The sequence below is a fragment of the Eurypyga helias genome, unplaced genomic scaffold (genome assembly GCF_000690775.1).
Source record: "Eurypyga helias isolate BGI_N326 unplaced genomic scaffold, ASM69077v1 scaffold19793, whole genome shotgun sequence".
In the NCBI taxonomy this organism is placed as follows: Eukaryota; Metazoa; Chordata; class Aves; order Eurypygiformes; family Eurypygidae; genus Eurypyga; species Eurypyga helias.
In genome coordinates, this window is record NW_010243351.1 from 51,716 (window position 1) to 75,148 (window position 23,433).

Here is a 23,433-nt window from a genome sequence, read left to right on the forward strand (position 1 = left end):
AGTTAGGAGAACAATAAAGTAACAAGTTTCCAGAATCTTACATTTATTTACAAAATTTCTAGCAATTTCAGGTCTGCAGAGTACAGAAAATATGCTCAGGAATAGCAGCCTGCAGAACAACAATTAAGAAATACGGCTAAAAAGCAAGCTTGCAACAGAAAACAAGGGCAAAACCAGCAAGTAAGCACATGCAAATTTCCATTAACTTAAGAAAAATCAGGATTTTGTCCAAAAGTTAGTAGATATTTAGCCAATAAAATGGCCAAGGGAAACAAGACATAGTTAGGAATGCCCGTAGTCTTCCAAGCACTGGTTTAAGTACAGCGTAAGGATAGAACTGGACTTATTTGAATTACTCCCTCTTGGCAGGAAAGCTAATCTTTTTTCCTCCCACAGCTGTCTATATAGATGCCCTGTCTTCTTTTTTATTTAATACATCTAACATCTAATTTAATGCCTATTAAGTGTTCTCAGTCAGATACCATTTCTTCCATTTTAATGCAGAAAAGAGCTGTATCAAACACCCAGTTTGCTCACACCACAAGAGGAACAGAGATATTCATGAGAAGAGATTAACAGAAAACCAGCGCTCCCGCAAGGCCACCTCTGCACCAACCAGCGGAATACTGCAGGAGCTGGAGGTAGAGCCAACGCAGCGAATCTCGTACCAGCCTCAGGCAGCAAAGTGCTGTGGGTCCCGGAGAGCTCGGTGGGCGTTCTCCAATCCCTGAAATATGACGGCACCTACAGAATGTTATAATAAGCCAACGTCTGAAATTATTTTTGCAAAGGGCAAGTGACTGGTTATGCAGCATCACTGTGGAAAAAAGGTGCTCCACTTTTTTTCTGATGGGTAGGCTAAAAGGGCAACTCACCAGGATGTCTCATTACAGAGATTCTAAATGCAAAAAGGAAAAATTGAGCCTGAAGAGAAGCTTTTGTTCCAGTATGAGTTAACTATGGTTTCAAACAGAACGTTGCTCCCAGCTTAACAGGTCATTTTGAGACAGGTCCTCTAAGAGCTTAACTTAGAAGACTCAGAAGAGACATACCCTTTTTATGAATAGTTTGTTTCATAAATTAATATTTTCCATTGGAGAAAGATATTCATTTTTTTTCCAGAGATTGCCACACACAAAGTAAATGTGGTAATTAGAAGCATAATGACTCCTATGGTGTGTTCCCTCAGACTCTGGTAGCTGCACGCTGCCTTTCTGTGTTCTCCCCACAGCTTTTAGACCTGACAGCATCATTCATCCCTGCCTGTCCTCAACAGCTGAGCCTATCTGTAAAACCTCCAAGCTTCCTTCCCAGACTGTGGAAGGCAGAAACCACTCTCATGTACAAAATAAGTCTTGCCGAGTCCATCCAGATCAGACATAAATAAGGCCAACTTTATTTTAAAATAAATATAAAACCAGTAAGATTGAGCTGCTCATTTTCTAGAGCAGATCAAGGGCTCCCCCCGCCCTGGGCAACAGCCATTCCTTTTGTTTCAGGTGTTTATTAACTTTATTTACACAACACTCAAAAGCACCTAACAAGAGGCTAAAATTTGAGGACACTGTGCATGTTAAAGGAAGAAAAACTCACTGAAGAGGTGTGAATGTGCTGAGGTGAGTACACTGAACTTCATAGAAACACCCCCCATGCTACAGAATAGATCAGTGCAGCCCAGAACATGCAGCTGACAAGTGCTGCTGTGCACCTTTCCAGCTCTGTGTGCACTGGGGGGGCAATCCCAGTGACACGGCATCAGAACAGCCACCACCTGAAACTCCTGGATACGCAGCCTTGAGCGTACTCCACCCCATGTTTCAATGGCTTTACATCCAAGGGTACCGACTCCTCACTACCACAGAGAGTCTTCCCTGGCAGCCCTAATAGCACATTTGTTTCCTAAATAACGACACTTTGTCCATCAGGCTTTCACAATAGTCCTAAAGGTAACACCCTATTTTTTACCAACTGTCCGTTTTAAAAGCAACTGGGTTTCTAGATTCCAGTACATGCATTGGCGTCCAGCAAGGGCACTTGAGGATAGAGGGGTCACCCCATGGAGACACAAGTCTTGCTCCAGAGAGCAAACACTCTTAATAGGAAAGGCTGATGGAGTAAATAGGGCAATAGTTCAAGCAGCCTCTTGGTTCAGCATAAAAATGCAAACATTGCGATGCAGCATCAAGTGTCACACTGGCTTAGATCTGTGGCGCTCTGCCATTGCTGGGGATGTTTATGTAGACCACTACATGACTGACCTCTTTTTGGTGCACCGAGGGCCTGTATCTTATGTTGCTTCCTCTTAAAACTTAACTCTAGACAATTCCATAAGCTAAGGGCTGGCACTTATTATCAGAGTTTTTTAACAGAGCAAAGCTATTAGAGAAAGTCTTACAGTTGAAACACAAGGCTGGAGACCCTGAGAAGTGGGTTGCTTTACAGATCGTGCCATACATTTTTCTTGTTGATCCGTAAAGATGGCAGGATCCTTCTGGACACAGGCTCCCTGTATAAAAATGAAGCCGCAAACGCCTGTATTGCCGCAGATGGGTGTAAAAGCTTTGACATATCAACTGGAAAATGCTGAAGCGTTACTCTAGGATGACCCAATCTCCCAGCATTTGCAACGGGAGACAGAGGATAATCCCTTGTTTTTCACACCGGAGATTCAGACCTGTCATCCCCCAGCTGTCCCAGTAGCTAGTGCTGGGAGCACTGGGCACTTTGGTGGCAGCAGGCTGGATTCTCTTGGACGCTCAGAGTCCCCGTTGTGTTTGGGTTCCCCACAGCAGCCCCAACAGGCATGGGGTGGCTCTTACCCCTCCCAGAGCCCTTCTCTTGGGCTTCAGCAACCTGGGTCGGGGTGTCTATGCCCACACCTACGCTCAAGCATGCCAGAGCCCTGCAGGCACCCTCCAAGGAGCTGCTGCTCCTCACCAAGGCACTGCAGGTCATGAGGACAGAAAACACACCGCAAGCAACGCCCCCATGTACCCCACCCCTTGCCAGTGGGGCCAAGCCCATCTCTCCATGCCCAATCCCCTTTACCCGCCTCCTTCAACGAGCGGCATCCCTTGCTTGGAGGTGCCAAAACCAGCCCAGTCACACCCCTCCTGACGCAGCCCAGGACACAAACTGTCTCCACCAGCCTTTGCCAGCTCTGCCACAGGCAGCCTCAGCAGATGAGGATTCCAGAGCAGCGGCTGCTGGACCCCCTGCTTGCTGCAGCTCAGCGGGCTGCTGCGGCTGTGCCAGGGGAGCTGCCCCACGCAGCCATCAGCTCGCAGGGACCCTTTCAGCCCAACAGCCCAGAAAAAGAGGACATGAGGGATGAAAAACAGAGCAATGGTATAACTGCAGAGACGTCATCAGCAGGAGATTTCAGAACCTCATGCAGAAATCACAACTTTTACTGGCTATTACCCCAGAAAGCCACATCCCACTGTAACGAGGGAAACGACTACGACAACCAGCAGCTATCTGCAGCCTCACAAGAACAGGCACAGCACCAGCGGAGGCTCAAGCGCTCATTAACACCACACAAATCAAAGCCCAAATCCAGGGGGGAGGATTGGCTCCTCGGTGGGACAAGGAAAATGCTCAGAGATGGTGGAAAAAGCGCGGCTGCTGCAAGCACAGCACCCCTCTCCGGCCGCTGCTTCTCGGGATTCCAAGCACTTCCTACCAGGAGCGGCCTCTCTTCTCCATATTTGCAATTTTTCATGCTGTTGCAATATAAACATTAATGACTGTGGGTAAATGTTAGCTTTTAATGACAACCACTGTACATATAGATTTCATACAGTTTACTTTTCGTGTTTTGGTTAAAAGGTCAGAGTAGTGCTCAAATATTTGGAAGAGGCATGAAATTTATAGCACCTAAGAAATTACAGCGCATAGTAAACACACATGCGCCCTATTTATATGTCTATACATCTAAAGAGAAACAGCACGGCTTTGGCAGCTAATTTGTTCCTGCTGGAAGGCAGGATTCAAGGAGCAAGCGCGTGCGCACGGCCTCACCCCTCTGTGCTCTTTGGAAGCGCCTTCATTCCATGGCACACGTTAGGCTAACCCATGCTTCTATTTACATTATCTTTATTTAATTAAATGCCACTTTTCATACACACGTACTATTTAGCTGACACTCACTGCCCTCCCTCCGCAGCGAGGGAAGTTTCCTTTCTGTGGCCCCTTCTCCAGATGTTTGTCCTTCGGCAGCGGTGCGGGATTAGCCCAGCTGCAGGAGAAGCGAGCAGTGTGCCGGATACCATCCCCATTTCCACCCCAAATGTGCCAGGGAGGTGCATGTCCCTGTCAGGAGGCTCTAGGAGGATACAGACAGTGCTGTAGGGTCCCCCCAGGCTGGCTGTCCCCCAGGGCCAGCTCCCACTGCAGGCACTGCACTGAAGAGAGGGGTGCAGCTCCCTGCACCCCTAAACACCTCCGAGCTGAGCTCTGCTCCTGGCAGAGGAGCCTGGCACACACACCCCCCTTTACCTATGCACACTTCACAATCATCAGGAAGGACAGAGGTTTTCCTGACCCATAGGCAAGTTCCCAGCCCACGGTTGGTGGGCACCAGCTACAGAGGAGAACCTTGCTATCGAGAGGGGTTCACTGCCGCTCCCTGTGCCTACGAGGCCATGGAGATGTTTAATCACAGTGTTACCAGTCCAGAAAGCCCAGCAGCAGCACACAGCCCTCTCTTCCTTTTGCACTGAATTCCCAAGAAAACGCAAGTGTGAAACTGAGGGAAACTGGGGAAATCTCTGCGGGAGTCCAGGGGATGAGCTGCCCTCCAGAGGAAGGTGCGACCTCCCGTCCAAAGGTATCTACTGAACGGGGACCTACAGGCAAGACAGGCAAAGCACCTTCCATAGTCCTTTCCAAGCACAGGGAAACTTCGCGAGCTTAGCCCCGGCACGCGCACGGGAAGGGGAGCAGCTGCTCTCAGCCGTCGGGACTTCCACCTGGGTCACTGCAGTCTGCTGGGATGAGGATGGAAGCCCCACTCTCCAGTGGGAATTTGCTGTTCTGGTGAACGCGGTCACCGAACGCCCTCCCCGCAGCCCATCCTCCTGGCAAGGGCTTTACTGCGCACTCAGGCCGACGCAGCAGAAGGCAGCCGACCTAGCAAGCACACCCATGAGCAGCTCCATGAAAGTTTAATTATGATTAATAAAAGGATTGCAGCTGCAGCTTGGATTTTGACATAATAAAAGTCGTTTCTCCAGCCGTTCCAAGAATGACTCAAGTTCACTGTTCTTTGTAATTCAAACACGAGTTCCCAAGCAGCACCCAGCGGTAGGAACAGTGGGCTCCCTCGCTGATAAAGCAGAGCCTGAAGAACCCGCTGTGTAAACCAGTTGTACTCAGCGAGTCCACCAAAGCAAGAATCTGTTTGTTATTATTATTAAGAGAAAATAATGTACTCAGTTTCAAGAATTGTCTTTCACTACACAGAACTAGTAGAAAAAGCAAAAAAAGTAAAGTCTCCTGACCTGGGTTACAAGGGGTGGGGAAGGCAGCCAGTTCTGGACAAACAGAGCACAACTGGATGAAGATCACCGATAAAGTTACTTGTTCGTAATGCCAATACACGATGATCAGGATTAGTCTGATTATTGTTACTATTTGCCTGTGCAGCAGCCAGCCCAGAAGCCGTATCCGCCCCCAGCGTTTGCAGCCAGAACCACAACCCAGCTACCGCCGCTGCCGTGCCTGGTACCACGCAGCCCAGCAGTAGGGTTTTGCTCAGAGGGATTTTTTAAGTTATCCTAAAGATGAAGCTCTGATTTCGTTTCCCTCACACAGAGCGTTATGACTGTACATTCACATTCTGAGCAGGAACCCCCAGCAGGTTTAGTTTCTGTCCATTATCTTCCAGCATGGCAGCTGCCACCATGACCGAGCTGCCGCAGACGGAGGCCGTTGGAGCTGTCAGCCGCAGCCTGTACGAGCGTTTTTACCATACCCATCTCCTGCTAGGCTCTAAGTTACAAAGAGAAGGAAAACTTACAGATAAACTTCAGAATTCTCTGCATAGGAAGCATTTAAAACACCCGCTCATGATTGAAATAAGAAGTGGTCATTTTGATCTCTTAGTTCATTTTTAGAATTTTAGTTGCCATAACAACATAAAGCATTTTGCTGTACAGCACACACTGAAGTGAGTTTGCCGCTCCTGGTGCACCGCAGGGCCCTGACCTGTGCCCCATCAGGGAGGAGCGCACCCCCAGCTCCAGGGCGGTCCCGGGGTGCCCACAGCACGGGCACCAAGCAGTTGTGAGCTACACCTAGCCAGCACGAGCAACCCCCAGAGCCAGGGCGGCAGCTACACAGCCTGGGCACGCGCAACGTTAGGCACACAGAGGGAAAAGCCACCGGAGAAGATGCTGCAGTCCAACAGCATCAACCCTGCTAACAGCAGATATTGCACAGCCCCAGGGAGCCCCACCTTGCTCACCCAGCTCCCCAGGTAGCCCCAGCTCCCAGAGCAGCCCTTACCTGCACCAGCACCCTCCCAGCCAGCGAAGCGACCCCCAGAAAAGGAGCAAACCACCCGCTCGGCTGCAGGGCTAAGCAGGGCTACGCAGATGGGGTGCAGCTGAGGCGGTCAGGCAGCTGGATGAGGGCTCTTCCAACTGAAACAGCCTGTTCTGTTCACCCCTGGGGAGGGGGAACACCTGCGCCCTGCCCCCTTCAAACCAACACCCTGCCAGCTGCAAGCACCCAGCCTCAAGCGAGCAGGATGCTTGGTGCTGCCCATGGGCCACGTGCTGCTACGGGCAAAGCAGTGTTTGCGTTTGCTGGAGGGTTCTTGCAGCAGTCAAGGGGCTGAGCTGCTATCCTGCCTCGGCCCCCAGGCCCTCATCCTCCCCGTTTGCCTGCTCCGATTGCATGTGACCTTTTGAATATATTTTTTCCCTAGTAAATAGTGTAGTTGCTGTAGCCACAATGACCTAAGGCTCTAAGCAAGGGAGGAGGAGATGCAGGAGTGCCTCTTGTGCTGATGCCGACTGCGTACAGCTGGGGACCGAGGGGCTTGTTAAACCTTGTGCGGCAGCCAGAGCCTCGGGGGGTGCAGGGGGAGCAGAGCTTTAACCCCTTTGCTGTGTGCTTGGCTCCTGATCCAGTGAATGCAGGAGAGCTTCAACGGAGCCTGCTGCTGCCAGACTCCGGCAGCCCCAGGGCTCTCTACAGCAGGCAGAGCCTTTCAGCATTAGTCATGTATATAAACTGTTTATTGTTTCAAAACATCTTTTATCTGAAACGCATTTCTTCTGCTTAACCAGTGCTCTGCTTCCCGAGAGCCGCCCGGTCACCAGGTAACTGGTCAGAGGGAGCTGTGGGTGCCAACCCAGTGATTGCTAAACGCAGTTTTTAGACGTTTTCAAACATTTACTCCCTTCTGTATATCTTTTTCGCAACAAAAACGTTCCCAACAAAACAACCCGGAGGGCAGTGACATCAGGTTAATGCTCCTGGATGCTCCTGCCTTTTCAAATCCATGTGGAAAAGCTCCGCCGACGGCAGCTCCCCCAGCAAACCGGGTTCCCTCTCCGGTGCCGGCGGTTGGGCACACTCAGACACGGTGCGTGGCTGAAGAAAGCATCTTCCACGTTCAAGCAGCTGAAGGGCTTTTATTAAAAGCAGTGAGAAGTGTTTTAAGTCTAGAAAATACAGATCTTCAGAATTATTTGCTCTGCCTGAAAGCTAATGCTCTGCTTTAAGTATGTTTTTATATGTCTCTTGGACTTGAATTATGGCACGTTAATTGGGGCCAGAGGCAATGAAGAAGTGTTATTCCTTTACAAAGGAGATGGAGAAATTCAGTTAAAAATAGATTATAAGACTGTGCTGTCAGGCACAACCATTTTCCTGCCTCCATCGGATTTCTGTTTTCCATAGACCAAGGAGGAATTTGCTCACAGAACATATGGAATTTTTATATTACTCAGCATAATTAAGTGTAACTGAGTAAATGAGCGCAGTGACTGTGGAGGTCACTAGAACAGCCAGTAACTTTTCCCTGCTAAGCGAAGTGGCAGTTGGCCAAAAAATCATTCTCTTCCTCCACCCCCCTTTTCCTTCTTTCATTATTGCGACACAGAATACTTAGTCTCCGTTGGAAAGGGCGAGGAGAAGCTGTGTGCATGCAACACCCGCAACGCCGGATCGTGCCGCGGGACGAGACAAAGTCTGTTGCGAGGGTTGGAATCAGACCTGCAGCACCAGACCCAAGTGATGCCCTGAGTTCTTGGGGGACCCGTTGCTACTCGGAGACATCGCTGAGCTTTATTCGAGAGGGAAGGCGACAATAATCGGAGAGTGAATGCCTGCTGCCTCCTTCGGACGGGGAACGGAGTTTTCTTTAGAAAAATTCAGCCGTACAACAAATGGAAACTTTTGCTAATTGGCTGATCAAAGCGAGTATTTCTTTCCTTATGCTCCCACATAGGAGCGAGTGTTCTTAAAATAGCATCCCTGCTCCAAATATCTCTTTGCTGGGCCACAGTGTCATCCAGCACCGCTGACGAGGATGCTCCAGCTTGTCGTGACAACCCCCAACCCCCCTTGGCTCCTCCTGCAGCCATTGAGTGGCCCTGCCACAAGTCCATGATCAGGGAGCTGGTTCCACTGAAAATGAGCCTAATTGAGTTGAAACAGAGCCAGCCCTTAGCAGGAGCAGGTCCAGCTCCCCCAGCCCCATGCACCGGCTCTGGCACCCACCGGCCAGCATTCGCACTTCCCAGGAGAAGGTATCCAGCCTCCTGGGGAGCAGATCCCACGATCAGCTAAGAAAGCTGGCGTACACAGATTGCCATCTAGTGGCTTTTGAACATGGGGGTTCACGACTGTGCACCCGGGTTTTGCTGCCAGGGGATGCTGACTGGGTCTAGATGTTGCTGCAAGGCTGCTCTGAAATTGTCTTACCATTCCTCCCACTGCCTCTGCAGGTTTGGAGGTCAAATTATATTTGCCCTGCTCTCTTCCTTTATTAATCCAGTATTTGAAATTTTCAGGATATTTTGCTTAGAAAGTAAAGCCAGAGTGACTTTGGGAAGAAGGTTCATTGTTGGTGCTGCTTCTCCCAGGTGAATTACAGGTTCGAGGTCGGGGGTGCTCTGACCATGCTCACGCCAGGAGGCTTAGGGAAGCCCCAGTGATCTCGTCAAAGCCCCCGCACACCAGTCTGTAGCGCGTTGCGTTTTCAAGCAGCTTGAATTCAGCGATGGCACCGGGTCAACCTCGGCTGGCTGCGGAGCATGAGGCTCCTGCTCACCCTCGACTGCCAGGCATCGCTGGAGATGCCATATGGCACAGGACATCCCCTCCCGCGAGGAAAACGGGACGTGTGTATGCGAGCCAGCCTTGCTAACCAACTACCCACGTACCCCCTCCTGCCCCAGGAAGGATTCATCTTGCAAGCCACAGTGGTCTTGTGTGTGCCTCTGAGTCACCCCAGCTTGCCTCCACGGTCAAAGGCCGTGACTCATCTGATTTACCGTGGTGCTCTCAGATAAGAAAAGTGCCTTGCAGAGCCTATTTATTTCCACTGCCTGTAAAGCCTCAAATGATTTACTCTTATTTCTACATCGGCATTACAGATATCCGCCTGGTCAGGCGAATCCCACGGTAGATGGTTTGAAAGGCTGAAAACAGAAGTACCGAGAACCACAGCATATAAATATAACAGTTAATAATAGTTTGTTGGTTCAGAGAATGGTGCAGTTAAGTTGCTGATAAGAGTATAGATTAATGAGTAAAAGATAAAGATAGACCTTGGTTCTGGTTTTGGTTTCCCAGCAGAACTGTGGACCTGGACTGTGGATCTGCCTTGCCTGCTTCGTGTCCCACAGACAAATTGTTCCCCTCCTCCACATCTCTCCCTTCTCCCTCTGCAGTACAGAGATGATAACAACTAACCAACGTCCTTGTAAACTGGTGAAAAGGAAAGATGCATTTTATCGTAGGATAAAAACTGGAGCAGAATTATAATCCGTGAAGCTTTGTTGGCTTTCCAAGCTCCATCGAGTGTTGCATCCATGGGTTACTCCTGTGCTGGAAAGTCAACGCTCTTGCCACGATGCAGCAACTGGAGATTTGCCACCTCTCTTAGCTGCAGGGTGTAAATAAAAGACTTCTGATGATAACAGAAAGACGCCGCAAGGGCCCAAGCTGGGTGAAGACGTCAGCGACCCGGGTCGGAGCCTGCCGCGCATGCGTTGCGCAAGGCACCCGCACCACGCCGTGGGCAACGTCCACCTGGGTCTGGGAGGGGTGGATGGAGCCGAGGGGCCAGGATGGGTTGTAAAGCACAGGTTGGGCTGCGAGCAGGCAGCGAGCGCTGGGGTTGGGGTGAAAAAATCTGCAGTGCAAAATCTTGGCAGCAGAGCAGAGGGGACTGAGATCCTACATAAGCAACAGGCCAGGGTTGTTTATGCTGCCGGGGTTTCTTGGAAGAAACTACCAGCCTTTCTGCATCTAGCAAGCCCACCTCTACTCTACAGCATGTTATACACCCATCCTCCAACCTCTTGTGGCGGTTGGTGCATTAATCAAAGGTTTTATGAAAGAGAAAACAGGACCATAGCAACCAGACTAACACAGCCGGGCGGTATCTAAACATCAAGCCCATATACATTAGAGAAGTGAGTTGTTTGGGGGATTACGCTTCAGGTTTCCATGGAAAAAAACTCCCATAGAACATCCTTCCAGCCGAATCACTGTGTAAACTGAAGAGAGGTTTCAGAGCTTCAGCTTGATGTTTTTAATGAGTATTATCTGGCTGCTGCCAGCACTTTACAATTTCAAAATTTAGCTTCGCTGTATTTTCTCCAGGGTCTAGGATCCTGCCTGTATTTGCTTTGAAAATAATAAGGAACAAGAAATGGCCTCTGCGGTTATTCAATCATCTGCTTAGCAATCCAGAGTGAAAACAAGCAAACAAATGTGCTGGAGGTAGAAGCAGGGAGAGAGCTGGGTGTGATTGTTTCGGAGCTCCTTACAGCACGAAAACATTAGCATCTCCTCAAAAACCACAGCACACACAAGGAGCGGGCAGATTCACTTGTACAGACAGAATAAGCAGAAATAGGGGCAAAAGCCCCACAGATTGGGGCAGAAAGGAAAACACTGTTGTATTTCTCCAATGTGTATTTCAGGTGCTTTCAACTGCCATGGTTAAAGGGGAATACCCCACAATTTCGGAAAGACACTTTCTCTGTCCAGGGTTGCCTCTTCCCAGTGTTAGCATGTTTAAAAGTAGCCTGGATTGTGCACAGGAAGGAATAGCTCTGCACTGACAAGGAAAGGGCCATATGATTTTGAAGACTGTTTTTTTTTTTCTTACCTCCAGTATTTGCAGCCCATCGGGATCCCCAGAATACAAAACTCCACTATGTTTCAGCCGCTGAGATTCTCCAGGTCAGTAACATCAGTTTTCTCCCCCCGAGCTGGACTCGCGGGTGAGAGTAAGGTATTGAGCAGCAGAAGTACTGGGCTACTGGAAAACAGTATTTTTCATATCAACCTGACACATGTTCCTGGCCGTGAGTGGCAGGTGCTGTACAGTGTTGCTGGGATATATTTAATGGCAAAATAAGAAAGGCTTCCTTGCTTTGAAAAACATGACCTGAAATAATCCAATTTGAATATTTGCAAGCTACTCAAACAGGATAATTTTAAATAGGTTGTGAATATTTACCACATGCATATATAATTTGTGATGGAGACATATTTATAACATTTTTTATTTGAGAATAAGAAGGAGTATTTGCTATGCCTACGGAACAGTTCCAAAAGTTAGGCTGATAGCAGCTTTCACTGCTTCTGTGATTCAGTTGGAAATAATTATTTCCACAGCTCCCTGCCAGTTCCTGCTCTTCTCCACTCAGCAGCACATAACCTCAATGACAGCTCCTGCTGATGGGGATGCACGGACACTACTGCCCTCTCCGTGCTGGGCAGGACGGGTCACCCCCAGCCCGAGGAAAGGTGGCATTAATGATATCGTTGCTGGGAGGCACCAGGTCTGATCAAAAGAGCCAGCACCGTAGCTACCGGAGCGAGGACGCACCGAGAACTGTCAGGTGTTGCTACACCTACCTCTTACCTGTAATCTGCAACAGCTAATCTGTTGACAACCCCAGGGGTTTTTTAATGGCAAATTGACATTCTGTTCCTCTACTGCACTGGTTTTGGTTTTGGTGCCTGCTAGCCAGGCTTTGCTGCGGGAAGTCGCGATGGATGAGCTGCAGAGCGGGCTCCACGTGGCGTGGGTCGGCTGCGTGAGCACTGGCTTCTGCAGGACTGCACCCGTCTGCTGGCAGCCTGAGTGCCTCGCTACGGAACTCATGCTAGTCTAAAAAAGAACTGACAACCAGCTAAACATGCTGGATCTAGATCTGGATCTAAATTCTGTCACTGTCACAGCTCTGCCTGTAGGAAAATTTCTAATTTATGGGAAAACTCTTTCAGTTCAGCTGCAAAGCCAGGAGAAAACCCAGCTCCTTTTCTGTCACCCATTTCTCAATCCCAAATAAAAGGAACCTACAGAAAAATGAGTTGTTTCGCCACTTGTGTGAATAGAAATGGAAAAGCCATTGTTATGCTCTTCATCCTGTATCCCCTAGTTAAACTCATCTATGTTTTCCCAAGGTAAAGTTTCTGGATGCCTTATAAGACTACCTGAAAGATATTGAATGCAAAAAGCACAAAGAGCCACCACGGGGTATTGTCACTTGGGTTTTGAGGTTTTTTGGCCATTTACCCTTTCTATCCTGTCTACAGCTCCCACAAGCTAGCCCGACGTCTGTGGTTTCAGTACCTGCTGTGCAGAGAACCCATCTGACTTCCCTGAACAGCCACTTCCAAAAGATAAAACACACTCTTTGTATCCTCAAGGGGAACGTTAACACTTCTCAAATCCCATATAAAAATGATTAAAGGTAATTCTGTACTTTGCAGAGATTTTAAAATATACCAAACGGGTATTGGGAAGAATTTGGCTAAATGAATCTGTAAGAAAGCAGAGTGGGGAGTAATGTGACATCTGCTGTTGGCATTAGTTAAGTGCAGACACAGCCTTTAGATCTCCTCACCTTGTCTGAACCAGCAATTTTTAATTGAGACACAACACTGGAATGGGAAAACCACCCTGAATTTAAGTGTTTCCATCTGGGATTCAATAAAACAGCCATGCTACCAGCAGAGCCTCGCCAAACACTAGATTATCTTTTCCTGTTGACAATTAACATCTGAACTTGCTTCTAACAACAGTCACAAGATTGACTCATATTAATATAAGTGAAGATTAAATAGAGGGAAAAAAAGGCAGTGAGCTCATCAAAATCCTCCATAACGTGTCGTGAATCTTTAGTGTTTGTCTTGATGGTGCAAGGACAGTATGAGCTCCAGCTTTTCCTGGATAACTGAACAGGAAATGGTTAATACAGTAAGTTTTTAAGATGGATTTTCACCTCTGCAGATTGTATCCTTTACTACAACAAAAGTCCTCTATGAGCATACTTTTCTGACCGCATTTCTGAGGAAAGGAGCTGCCGAGCACAGGGGCTGACGCTGGCTGGAGCAGAGGTAGCAGCCCACTGTCCCAGCTTCTCAGTTTATTTTAAATGGGGATATTTGTCCATATTCGCCTGACATAGTTGTTGGCCAAAAGTTCATCTTGTTGATTCAGTAAAGTCTCCTGCTGAGCTAAATGGGAATCCTGCCTGGAAAAGGACTGCGAAACTGGCACCCGCCCGAGTGGGATAAATCATGCCCCAAGTAAGAACGCCTGGGTTTTACCCCAAGGCCCACGTGGCCTCGCATTTGGATTCGTAACAACTGCTGAAGCCTTCACTGGTGCTTGCTGCCAGTGGGCAAGTTCTGGGACCAGCCCCGGGCTGGACCCTCACACTGTGCCTCCCCAGCGACCCCCCCCCGACAGGTTTACCACGGACCAGCTGTGCAGGAGGAAACCCTGTGCAGATCCCAGAGGTGACACATCCTCCTGCGGTGCACTGAGCAACACGGGAGGCACAGCACACGTTTACAGAGGGGAAAACACACCCTGTGCCTCGGGAGCTACCCAACTGTGCTGGGGAACAGGCAGTCTAGAGAGGGAGTTTTCCTGGCTTCTCCTCAGCAGGAGATCATTATTCTGCAGAGCTGAGAAAGCACAGGCAGGTAAAGAGTGCCTTTGGCAGGGCCTGGTTCATTTACCTTTACTGCAGTGGCTGCTGCAGTAGAGAGAACGGCTCCTGGGAATAGGGGTCGGCTTTCCAATGGAAGCATGGAATGCTTCTTAACCTTTGCCTTCAGCTCTTGCACGAAAGTGGATGCAAATTCCGGGACTGAAAAGCGAATAGGTCCGGTAGGTCAGTAGGTAAGGCAGGCATCCAAAGTTTTTCTAAGGCTAACAGCAGAAAAGCAAGAATATTGGGAAAAATGGCTAGAAATGTGTATGGTAAGAGCATTGCAATTCCAAGAACGATGCGGTGGAGTTTGGTCTGTAAAGAAACAGAGCAACGCTCTTCTTCCTAAAGACACATCACTGTGGTGTAGTCTGCGAGGGGCCACTCCAGGACTAGTGTCTCATTTTAGACAATCTTCCTTTCCACCATTCCTGAGGAAGATAAGAGAATCCTCACTTTTCTGATGTCAGTACTTCCTGCAGTAAGCCAAAGAAATAATAGGAGAAACAAAACACAATCAATGGAATCACGTTAATTAAGGTACCGGAAATTTGGGATATTTAAAACTACGAGTCTGGACATAACAGTATTTTTATGAAATCCTCTATGAATTAAAGCGTTTGACCGCATCTCTCCTGCCCCCAGGAGACCAGTTAGAGATTCACTGCTAAATCCTCCACAACACCAACTGCAGAGCAGAAAACGCCCCCGGTCACACCCCCCTGCTCGAGCAGAATGCGCAGCGTCCTCGAGGGCCGGAGCAAGGACTTCGCGAAAGGAGGTACCTACATCAGCACCTTTTCACACGGCCTTTCCACACTCGGCCGCTGAAGCGCCGGCACGGTACTCAGACAAGCCACTTGTAACGGGTTTCCTGCGCACAGTTTGCTCGTGCTACGGTGAGGGAAAAGGTTATAAACAGTTCAGTGCACAAGTCCTGCCCCGGCAGCTGCCTACAGAGCCAGCGCGAGCTTTACGGGATGAGCCACATCCCTACGGGCAGGAGAAGCTTAATTAGCCACCTCGCAAAACACAACGTCTGGGTATTAGAACCCAACGTCCTCCAGAAAGTATGCGAGTCTTTATACTTACCTGAACAATTCTGGTTTTAATTAGGCCTCATTAGTGAAGGTAATCACTGTGATTTATTTGCACAAACAGAGGACGCGGTGCTCCACGTTCTTCGTCAAGAGGAGCGAGAACCCTGCGTGCCAGGGCAGACGCGGTCTCCTAGCCCAAAGGCAGCCGGACTACGAAACACGGCGCTAAAGCATTTTGCTGAATAAACTCAACTCATCGGGGATGACCATCTGCAGCAACAGACCAAAGCAGAAGGTCGCCTGGGCTCTCGAATCCACTTCCGAGAGGAAACTGAAGTTTCCTGCACGTTTTCACCCCACTGCAGGTACCAGTTACACACAGAGACCACGTCCGACGGCTTCGTGCACCAGGCCTTGGCCCTTAAAGGCCTTGCCTCTGCGGCGCTTCCCACAACTCCCAGTGACATCAGAAAAGGCGGGCCCTGGCCAGCACAGAAGGACCTTGTCAGCACCTTCTAGTGGCCCTAGGAAGGTATTTTTGGGAAAACGTGCAGAACTAAGGGAAGAGTGAAAAAAAACGTGTGCTGAGCCTTCGAAACTACTCATCCCTGTATCAGGAGGAGGAAAGCTTTCCTTGGAAGAGGCCCCGCACTCTGTCTTACCAGGTGGTGTTCACGTAAGCCGCCCGAGGAGTGGTTCAGCTCCTGAAGGCTACGAACAGCTCGTTCCATGGACTCGAGAGGCGAACGCTGGCGTAACCTGCGGTAAACCCAAGGAAAGGAAATCCCTGGGATTAAATCCCTGAGGAAACAGCACTAAGAGACCGGCACTTTGTGAGCTTTCTCATTTCCAAGGTGGAGGGGGGAACTGCTACCTACGTAAGTAACCTCCCTCCCCAGCATGAGTTGAAGTAAGTCTGTATCCTTTTCCTTGCCTTTTTTAAGAATTAGCAAGCGCTTACATGAAGAACAACCAGTTTTGCTTTCTGACTCCTTACGTCTCACAAACTAGACTTCCCATGAAGATTGATTGTGACCCAAGCAAGTATCAAATCCACTACCTGAACAGTTTAAAATATGATTTTGCTTCAATACTGAAGTTTTTGTTTTAGTAACTAACTCCATTAAAATAGCAAGATGAGAAAAACAGAACGCCTCTCAAAATTTAAGGAAAATTTAATCAATATGCCTTAAGTTATTTTACAGTAACTACAATACTGACAAGCATAATGTTTTCAAGATGCTGTCCTTCTTGGAAGTACTGCGAAAGAGATTCACTCTTCACCTACTAGTATGTGCACCATTAGGAAAAGAAACTCTAGTTGAAGTCATCTGCAGAAATCCAAGTCAACACAGAGCTACGTAGACATCCAAATGTATTCCTGTTTCAAGTGTGACAGAATGACAGATCCCTTTAGCTTTTAAGCATCTGTTTTCTAATTCATAATTTATCTTAAACCCTGAAACACCATCACATCAAGTGAATGAACTAATGAGACAAAAGCCTTAAGAATATATTTGTCAAAATACAGAAAATACTCTAATTGCTTGTGCTCATTTGTGCATTCTGCTTTTGGTAAGAGGAGACAGTTTTGTCATTACTGCAGATTTCTTCAGTGTCCCTGATCTACGGCATCCACAGTTCTGTTAAATTTGCTCATAAAAATCTATCGATTTAGAACTGCAATCCTTCTTCCTCCCTCCCCTAAAAAAAGAACCCCAAACCCCTAACAAAAACCCCAACCCTCAAATAAACAACTTTTCTAAAGACATAGGAATGGGAAAGAAATTACACTGACTTGATAGGCATGGACACTTATTAAAGCTATGGACACCTCAGGTCAACTGAAAACAGTATTCAAAGTCCTAAAAAAGTGAACACGAGACATTTGTTTTCATTGCACCAGATGACTGAAAACAGGTCTATTTTTTGACAGCAACACTAGACAGTTGTTCGCAGCTGCTTCTGGTCCAACTAAAGGTTCCAAGTTGTTTTCGTTTTGGCCCACAGGAGTCCAGCGGCTTGGACAGTCTCTTCAAAACACCGAGATGAGAGCGAAGACGCCGTACAACAAAGCGCAGGGGTATGCCACTAGCAGCTGTTGTCCTTCCATGGCTAAGGCAGAGATAAAGATTTTGGAAGCAGAAAAACTGCACCAGCCGATGATCCCAACCGTGACAACAGTCCCCATCACTCCCCTGTAAAGGCAGAAACAAAACCAGATTCACTGCGACTTATGTTCACGTGCTTTTAGGAGTCATAACTGTTCTCCTCTACCACCCTGCACAGGTTCTAGGATGAGTTTCAGCTTTTATCTTTCACTTTTTAAATGAAACAGTTCCAGTGAAGGACTTAGAACGGTATTATTCAATTCTGGCAGCATAAAACCCCCCCACAATAACTTTGTGCATATGAAACATAGAAGTGGTGAGTAAAGTAACATTAACAAGTTCTTTCTTTTCAGCTCCCAATTTCACACAGCTATGAGCAGCCACACTGATATCCTTCTCTTTCCCAAATTCAAATTGGCATCTTAAACTATAATTACACTTAGACTATACAGGGGGTGAGATGTGCCACATGCAAAGCCGACTGAAAACACACCCGGCACCGTTACGGGAGTCTCTGTATTTACAAGCCATTAAAACCAGCAGTCACCCACCGCTCATCCCGCACACCTGAAGACTGCCGATACGCGTGGCCCTATTCTCACTCCCCTACTCCAATTATTTGCAGCTTCACCACCAAGTATGAAAATTCCTTAATAACTTCCTTCGCCACCTCACAGGAGAGGACTCTATTCCCAAATCGTGAAGTGTATGGACTTACTGCAACGAAAACACAATGGCGAAAGTGGAAAGCAGGATCATAGGAAGAAGACAGTATCCAAGGACACTGGCGACGCAGCCAAAGGAGACACCCGTTATGCTCATCAAGTTCAGGAGACAAAACATCCCGAAACATCCGATTGCACTTATTCCATACACATAACCAAACTGAATTTTGCCAGCCTGGAAGTCAAGCAGAAACATGACCGTGAGTCACCAAAACAAGTAACACTCCACAAACGGGGGAAGAAAGAATGTGTAGTCTCTTCATTTTCTCTGTATCCCCCATCCCCAGTTTCTGCACTCAGATCCAACAGGCAGTATTTTCCCACTGCCTGAATTCCAAGACATCTGCATGTCTAGGCAGCCAAGAGGCACGTTTATCCTCACTTCACCGACCTTGCTGGGCAGATTCTGATCGAATTGTTGAGCTTTGATCTGGGCTGCAAAAGCCTATCAATTCTTTCAGGTTTAGTCAACGAACTTCCCAGGACAATTGATAACTTGCAATAATCGTCTTTACAGAACTAGTGTATAAAGACAAAAAATATGTAATTTGGGAACTTCTTGACAAACCCAGAGCTGAAGTCCTTCAACTAGTGACAGACTCCACAGAGTTGCAGCACAATGTAAATTATAAACAATTCCCAGAAACAGCTGAGGCTGAGCTGTACAGCACCGTGTATGCACAGCAGCGTTAACTCCTGCCAATTCTTCCCGCAGAGGGTGGGAGCACTGGGACAGGTTGCCCAGAGAAGCTGTGGATGCCCCATCCCTGGAAGTGTCCAAGGCCAGGCTGGATGAGGCTTGGAGCAACCTGGGCTATGGAAGGTGTCCCTGCCCGTGGTAGGGGGCGGGACTGGGTGGGCTTTAAGGTCCCTTCAACCCAAACCCTTCTGGGATCCTGTGATTTTAAAATGTCAAAAATGAGAACTTTACTTACTAAGAGGTATGCAGGAAGCATACACGCGTTATTTCAACATACACGTATCCTAAGCCACCATCTGTTTTCCCAGCAAGAAAGGCAACAGTGCCCACCCCTGCAGAACACGTGGCTGCGCAGCTGCTGAAGCAGCTTCAAGGTCTGCCTCCTGCTACAAATTTCCAAACTAAGTTTCCTTATAACCCAGCTCCCTCCTGCCTCAAGCGCCTCAGTAAACAACCATTTCTGCTTCCAGCTCTTTGCTAGGCTAAGCTTGTTTCCTTTCATTGCACTCAATGTATTTAAAGGAAGAAAGCAGACAGGAGGAAGCAATTTCTTGGGAAAAGAACATTCAAACATATCTATTATAAACATGTTCTTTAATTCTGCTGGCCTCGTTTCCCTAAATAAAGGCTACTTATGAAAGTAGGCTTAAAGTCCCTTGGTACCAAACCACAGTGTTCTGTGTCACAGAAAAGTGGAATTTCAGGCAAAAATGAAATGTGGCGCCTGAAGACATGCGGAGAAAAAACTTATTAAAGATGCTGAAGCTTTCGGTGAGAAGGAAGAGTCTTTGCTGCCATTTCGTCATTGACACTTCTGAGTCCTTAAAGCAAAATCTTAATTCAATTAAGTCAACTAAAAAACCCACCAGGCTTCAACAACTGCTGAGCTATTACTAAGTATAAACAATTTGAAAGCAGGTTTACTTCCGAAGTGTTTTTACCAGACTGACTCGATACTGAAAGTCATGTCTAATGTATCAGCATCACCCAAGCAAAAACACTTTTTACTCATCAATTTTGAGTTTCCTCGCCTCTTGGATATCAGGAAAGAACAATTAATAGAGTATGGAGCAAAGAAATACAATGAAACAGAGAAATAGGCTCAAATACTAAACAAAGAGGACTTAAAAGAAAAATGAAACTCCTAACTAAAGAAATTAAATAAATATTGAAATATTTAATGTGCCCATTGCTCTGATTCCTGGTAAGAAGGAAGGTAACAGCGACACTGTAAAAAGACGAGGTGTGATTCTGAAAGTAAAACGTCTCAATCTATGAAAAACCCCAAACAGGTGAAAATCTGAGAACACGGGTCAGGCCCTGTGACAAAAGGGAGTCATATGTCTCAAAAGCAAAGCATGAAAAGAAATATGAATGACACTGAAATAATGCAAAAAACAAGCACAAAGCCTTGGACTCAAGCCCCACTGAAGCGAGTGAACCTTTTCCAACCCGTGTTGCGGGAAGCCCCAGCTCCTCTTCCATACAGACACGAGTTCGTGCTCAGGATGTGCTTTTGCAGCCTCCATGCCAAGACGCCATTCCAATAAACCTGCACGTAACCTGGCTTTTTCCCCAGGGTTTCCAAGAATATTAATGCACAAACAGTAGTATCGTGCAATCAGTATCTTACCAGTAATAGCGTAGCGCCAAACGTTAGACAGAAGACCATTGGTCCAGCCAAGTCAGTCTCATTCATGATGCTGCCATCTGCTGCCTTTAATGGGTGTAGCACCGTCAGCGTCTTCTGCCAGATGTGGTCAAAATTGATTCCCAATTCTACAAGTTACATGAAAAGAATTATGCATATTTACTTCATTTTCCTCCCTTCCTATCGCCCCCATTTGCTTCATTCTTAGTTTTCCCTGCTTCTCCCCTTTTAGATCTCCTCCAGATACCATCCTATGGGGACTGCAGAACTGAGGCATCCCATCTTTCCTCAAGCTGCTCAGTGTGCTGCCTCCACAGATTCCAGGTCTCAAACGCCTGGAAGGGACAAAGAGGTTTCTCTAGGAAGAGGTAAGCGTGTAAGCGCAGCGTTCTGGGTCAGCCCAAACCCTCGTTTAGCCCCTACCCCGTCCCTCTAAGTGGCCAAAGGCAGGTATGTACAAAAAAGTGCAAGCCTAGCACAGGCAGATTCCCCAAGTCTCCAACGACTGGCGGCTCAAAGACTTCTGATTCAAAGTGGTTTCCTCCTTCATAAACCAGCCATTGTTCTCACCAAAAAACCCACCTGCCCTTTTTAGCGCCCAGTGTCTCACGACAAGGCGCTTCACAGCTCCCTCCAGCTCAGTAAGGATTCAAGTGTCCCTCCACCGAGCATGACTGCACCTCTGCGCCCAAGCCCGCCTCTGAAGGCAGCTACCGCCTGCCCACCGGCTCTTCGCCGGCTCTGGCGACCAGCAATGTAAACAAAGCAAGTTTTTGAGGAATACAAAGCAGAGCAGGGTGGAAGGCATTGTGGATAGGGACAGGCGGTAGGCATGAGGAACACCACTCTAACCAGTAACAGCAAGGGATTCTTTGGCTGGTTGGTGCTGAGCAATGGGGGGTAAAGCTGGAAACCCAAACCATCAGTCCAGACAGCAGCCACACATCCGTTCTGCACCAGCGTTGCTGCCGTGTTTAGCATTCCTCTTTAGCAGTGAGCAATCCCAGTTCCAACCAAAGAATCAACAGCAACTACCCGTATTGATTTATTCTACAAGAAGTGGGCAACTGTCAGCACTATTTGCAACAACAGAAGTACGAAGTGGTTTGTCACAGGAGCGGTATGAGGCCAGGTTATCCATTTAACTGCTTACATCTTCCACAAAACTGGTGTGAAGTAGTACAGCACAATTCTACAGCTGCAGAAGGTCACACAAGACCAAGTATTTCATATACCAAAATGCAGTTAAGTAAAAAAAAAAAAAAGGAAGAATTCCATATTCAGGAAATACACACCCTGCTACTCAACTATGCCCCAGACTGGGAAGAGTCTGGGCTTTGGGCCATAAAACATTAAGTTATACCTTCTAATAGAGGAGGCTCATCCTCAAAATTACTCCCATAAAAAGAGTCTGCTGAAGTCGGAGTGTATGTCTGCGTGGGCTGGTAAATCTGCCCTGTGTAGGGCTGCTGCTGCATCATGTCCGAAGGGATAAATCCACTCTGTTGGGAGTATTCGTAGCCTCCATACTGCCTAGAAAGAATGACATCGCATTACGGACACATACAGGACTTCATTTTGAACACCTCCCTGCAAAAGCAAAGCTGCTTTTCACTACACCACAGCAAACAATCCTTCTTCCTTCTTTTTTAAAGACTCACATTAGACGATCCCCTACTCAGAACGAGGCCGCGTTCATCAATTCAAACCCTTCTGAACAACACCGCTAAGCTAAACAAGGTAATCCCTTCCACACGCGCTAGCACCGCTTTTGGGTTTTAAGTCAGAGGCCTAGAGAAACGAGCGTTCTCCATGGACTGAATTACTAGGACAAGCAGTGGAACTGTGAATGAGTAGGAAAATTCTACATCTCGAGCTTATTCAAATATTGCCCATTAATTACTACTGACATCTCATTTGTTGTCAGCATTAATTTGCTATTTTCAATATTTACTTGCAAGCTCACTGTTAGTGAACAAAGTTGCTCATACTATCCCTTTTGATACCCTCTGTATTTACTGAATGAGCCTAACTAAAAATACCCGAAAACCTCTTTTCCTCTTCACTTCAGCACCATGTGTAGCAGGTAGCATTATGACACAGCACCGTAATCCTTCTCAGGACACAAATAGGCACCAACCTGCCCCATCCGTCGCAGGGATCACACAGGTCACCTATCTGACCAAAATACTTAGCCCGTGGCTGGATATTCACAGAGGAAGCCTAACAGCTCCCCTGGCCTAGGAACATTCACCACGCTTCCTTACGAAAGCCTAGAAACCACTACTGACACTGCAGGCTCATTTACACAGAATCACAGAACGGTTTGGGTTGGAAGGGACCTTAAAGACCATCCAGTTCCAACCCCCCTGCCACGGGCAGGGACACCTTCCACTAGACCAGGTTGTTCACATGACACTGTAACTAATTTTTACTCCCTGAGTGAGTGACTGGAGATGGACATATGGAGCAACAATAATTCATCTGACAAAAGGTGTGAAGAATGTTTATGTAATTAAATTACTCTATAATCTGCCTCAATTTTCTAATTTTTGCCTTAAAAGGTATTCAGCATGCGACTGCTTTGTATCACCATTTGTAGAACGTAAGTTATGCTCTTCACAAAACAGACCAACAGGAATTCAGTCACAGCCAACAACCGCTGGCTGAGATGCCAATCGTTTCCTGCATAAACAGACCACCCCAGAAGCATCTGAACTCAGGCTCGGTCGCTAGAGAAGCGTGACGGAGCGGCTTTACGCAAGGCACGCGTTACACAAGTTCGAAAGGCATGCACAAGTACTTGCTGTACGGTCCTCCACTGTAATCATAGGACTGTGCAGGGTCATCGATACTGTAGCTCGTCTGGAAGAAGTCTGTGTTGAAGCTCTCAAACCCAGACATCGCCAGTTATCTGCAAGAGAACGGCGCGGTTTGCTCGGGTCTCCAAACCCGCCCGGGGAGGGAGCGCTTCACACCGACCCAGCGGCTCCCTCCGCTCG

The 23,433-nt window shown here is 47.7% G+C and overlaps 1 protein-coding gene across 1 annotated transcript; it reads right to left on the reverse strand.

Annotated features, from left to right (window-relative positions):
• Nucleotides 1-17,126: 17,126 nt before the first annotated feature.
• YIPF5 (Yip1 domain family, member 5) lies at nt 17,127-23,335 on the reverse strand. The gene is made up of 5 exons (XM_010149385.1): nt 23,235-23,335; nt 21,795-21,964; nt 20,414-20,559; nt 18,074-18,255; nt 17,127-17,442 (listed from the first exon to the last, which is right to left on the reverse strand). Exons 1-5 carry the CDS (start codon nt 23,333-23,335, stop codon nt 17,280-17,282), a joined length of 762 nt encoding a protein of 253 aa, XP_010147687.1. The 3' UTR covers nt 17,127-17,279.
• Nucleotides 23,336-23,433: the final 98 nt, after the last annotated feature.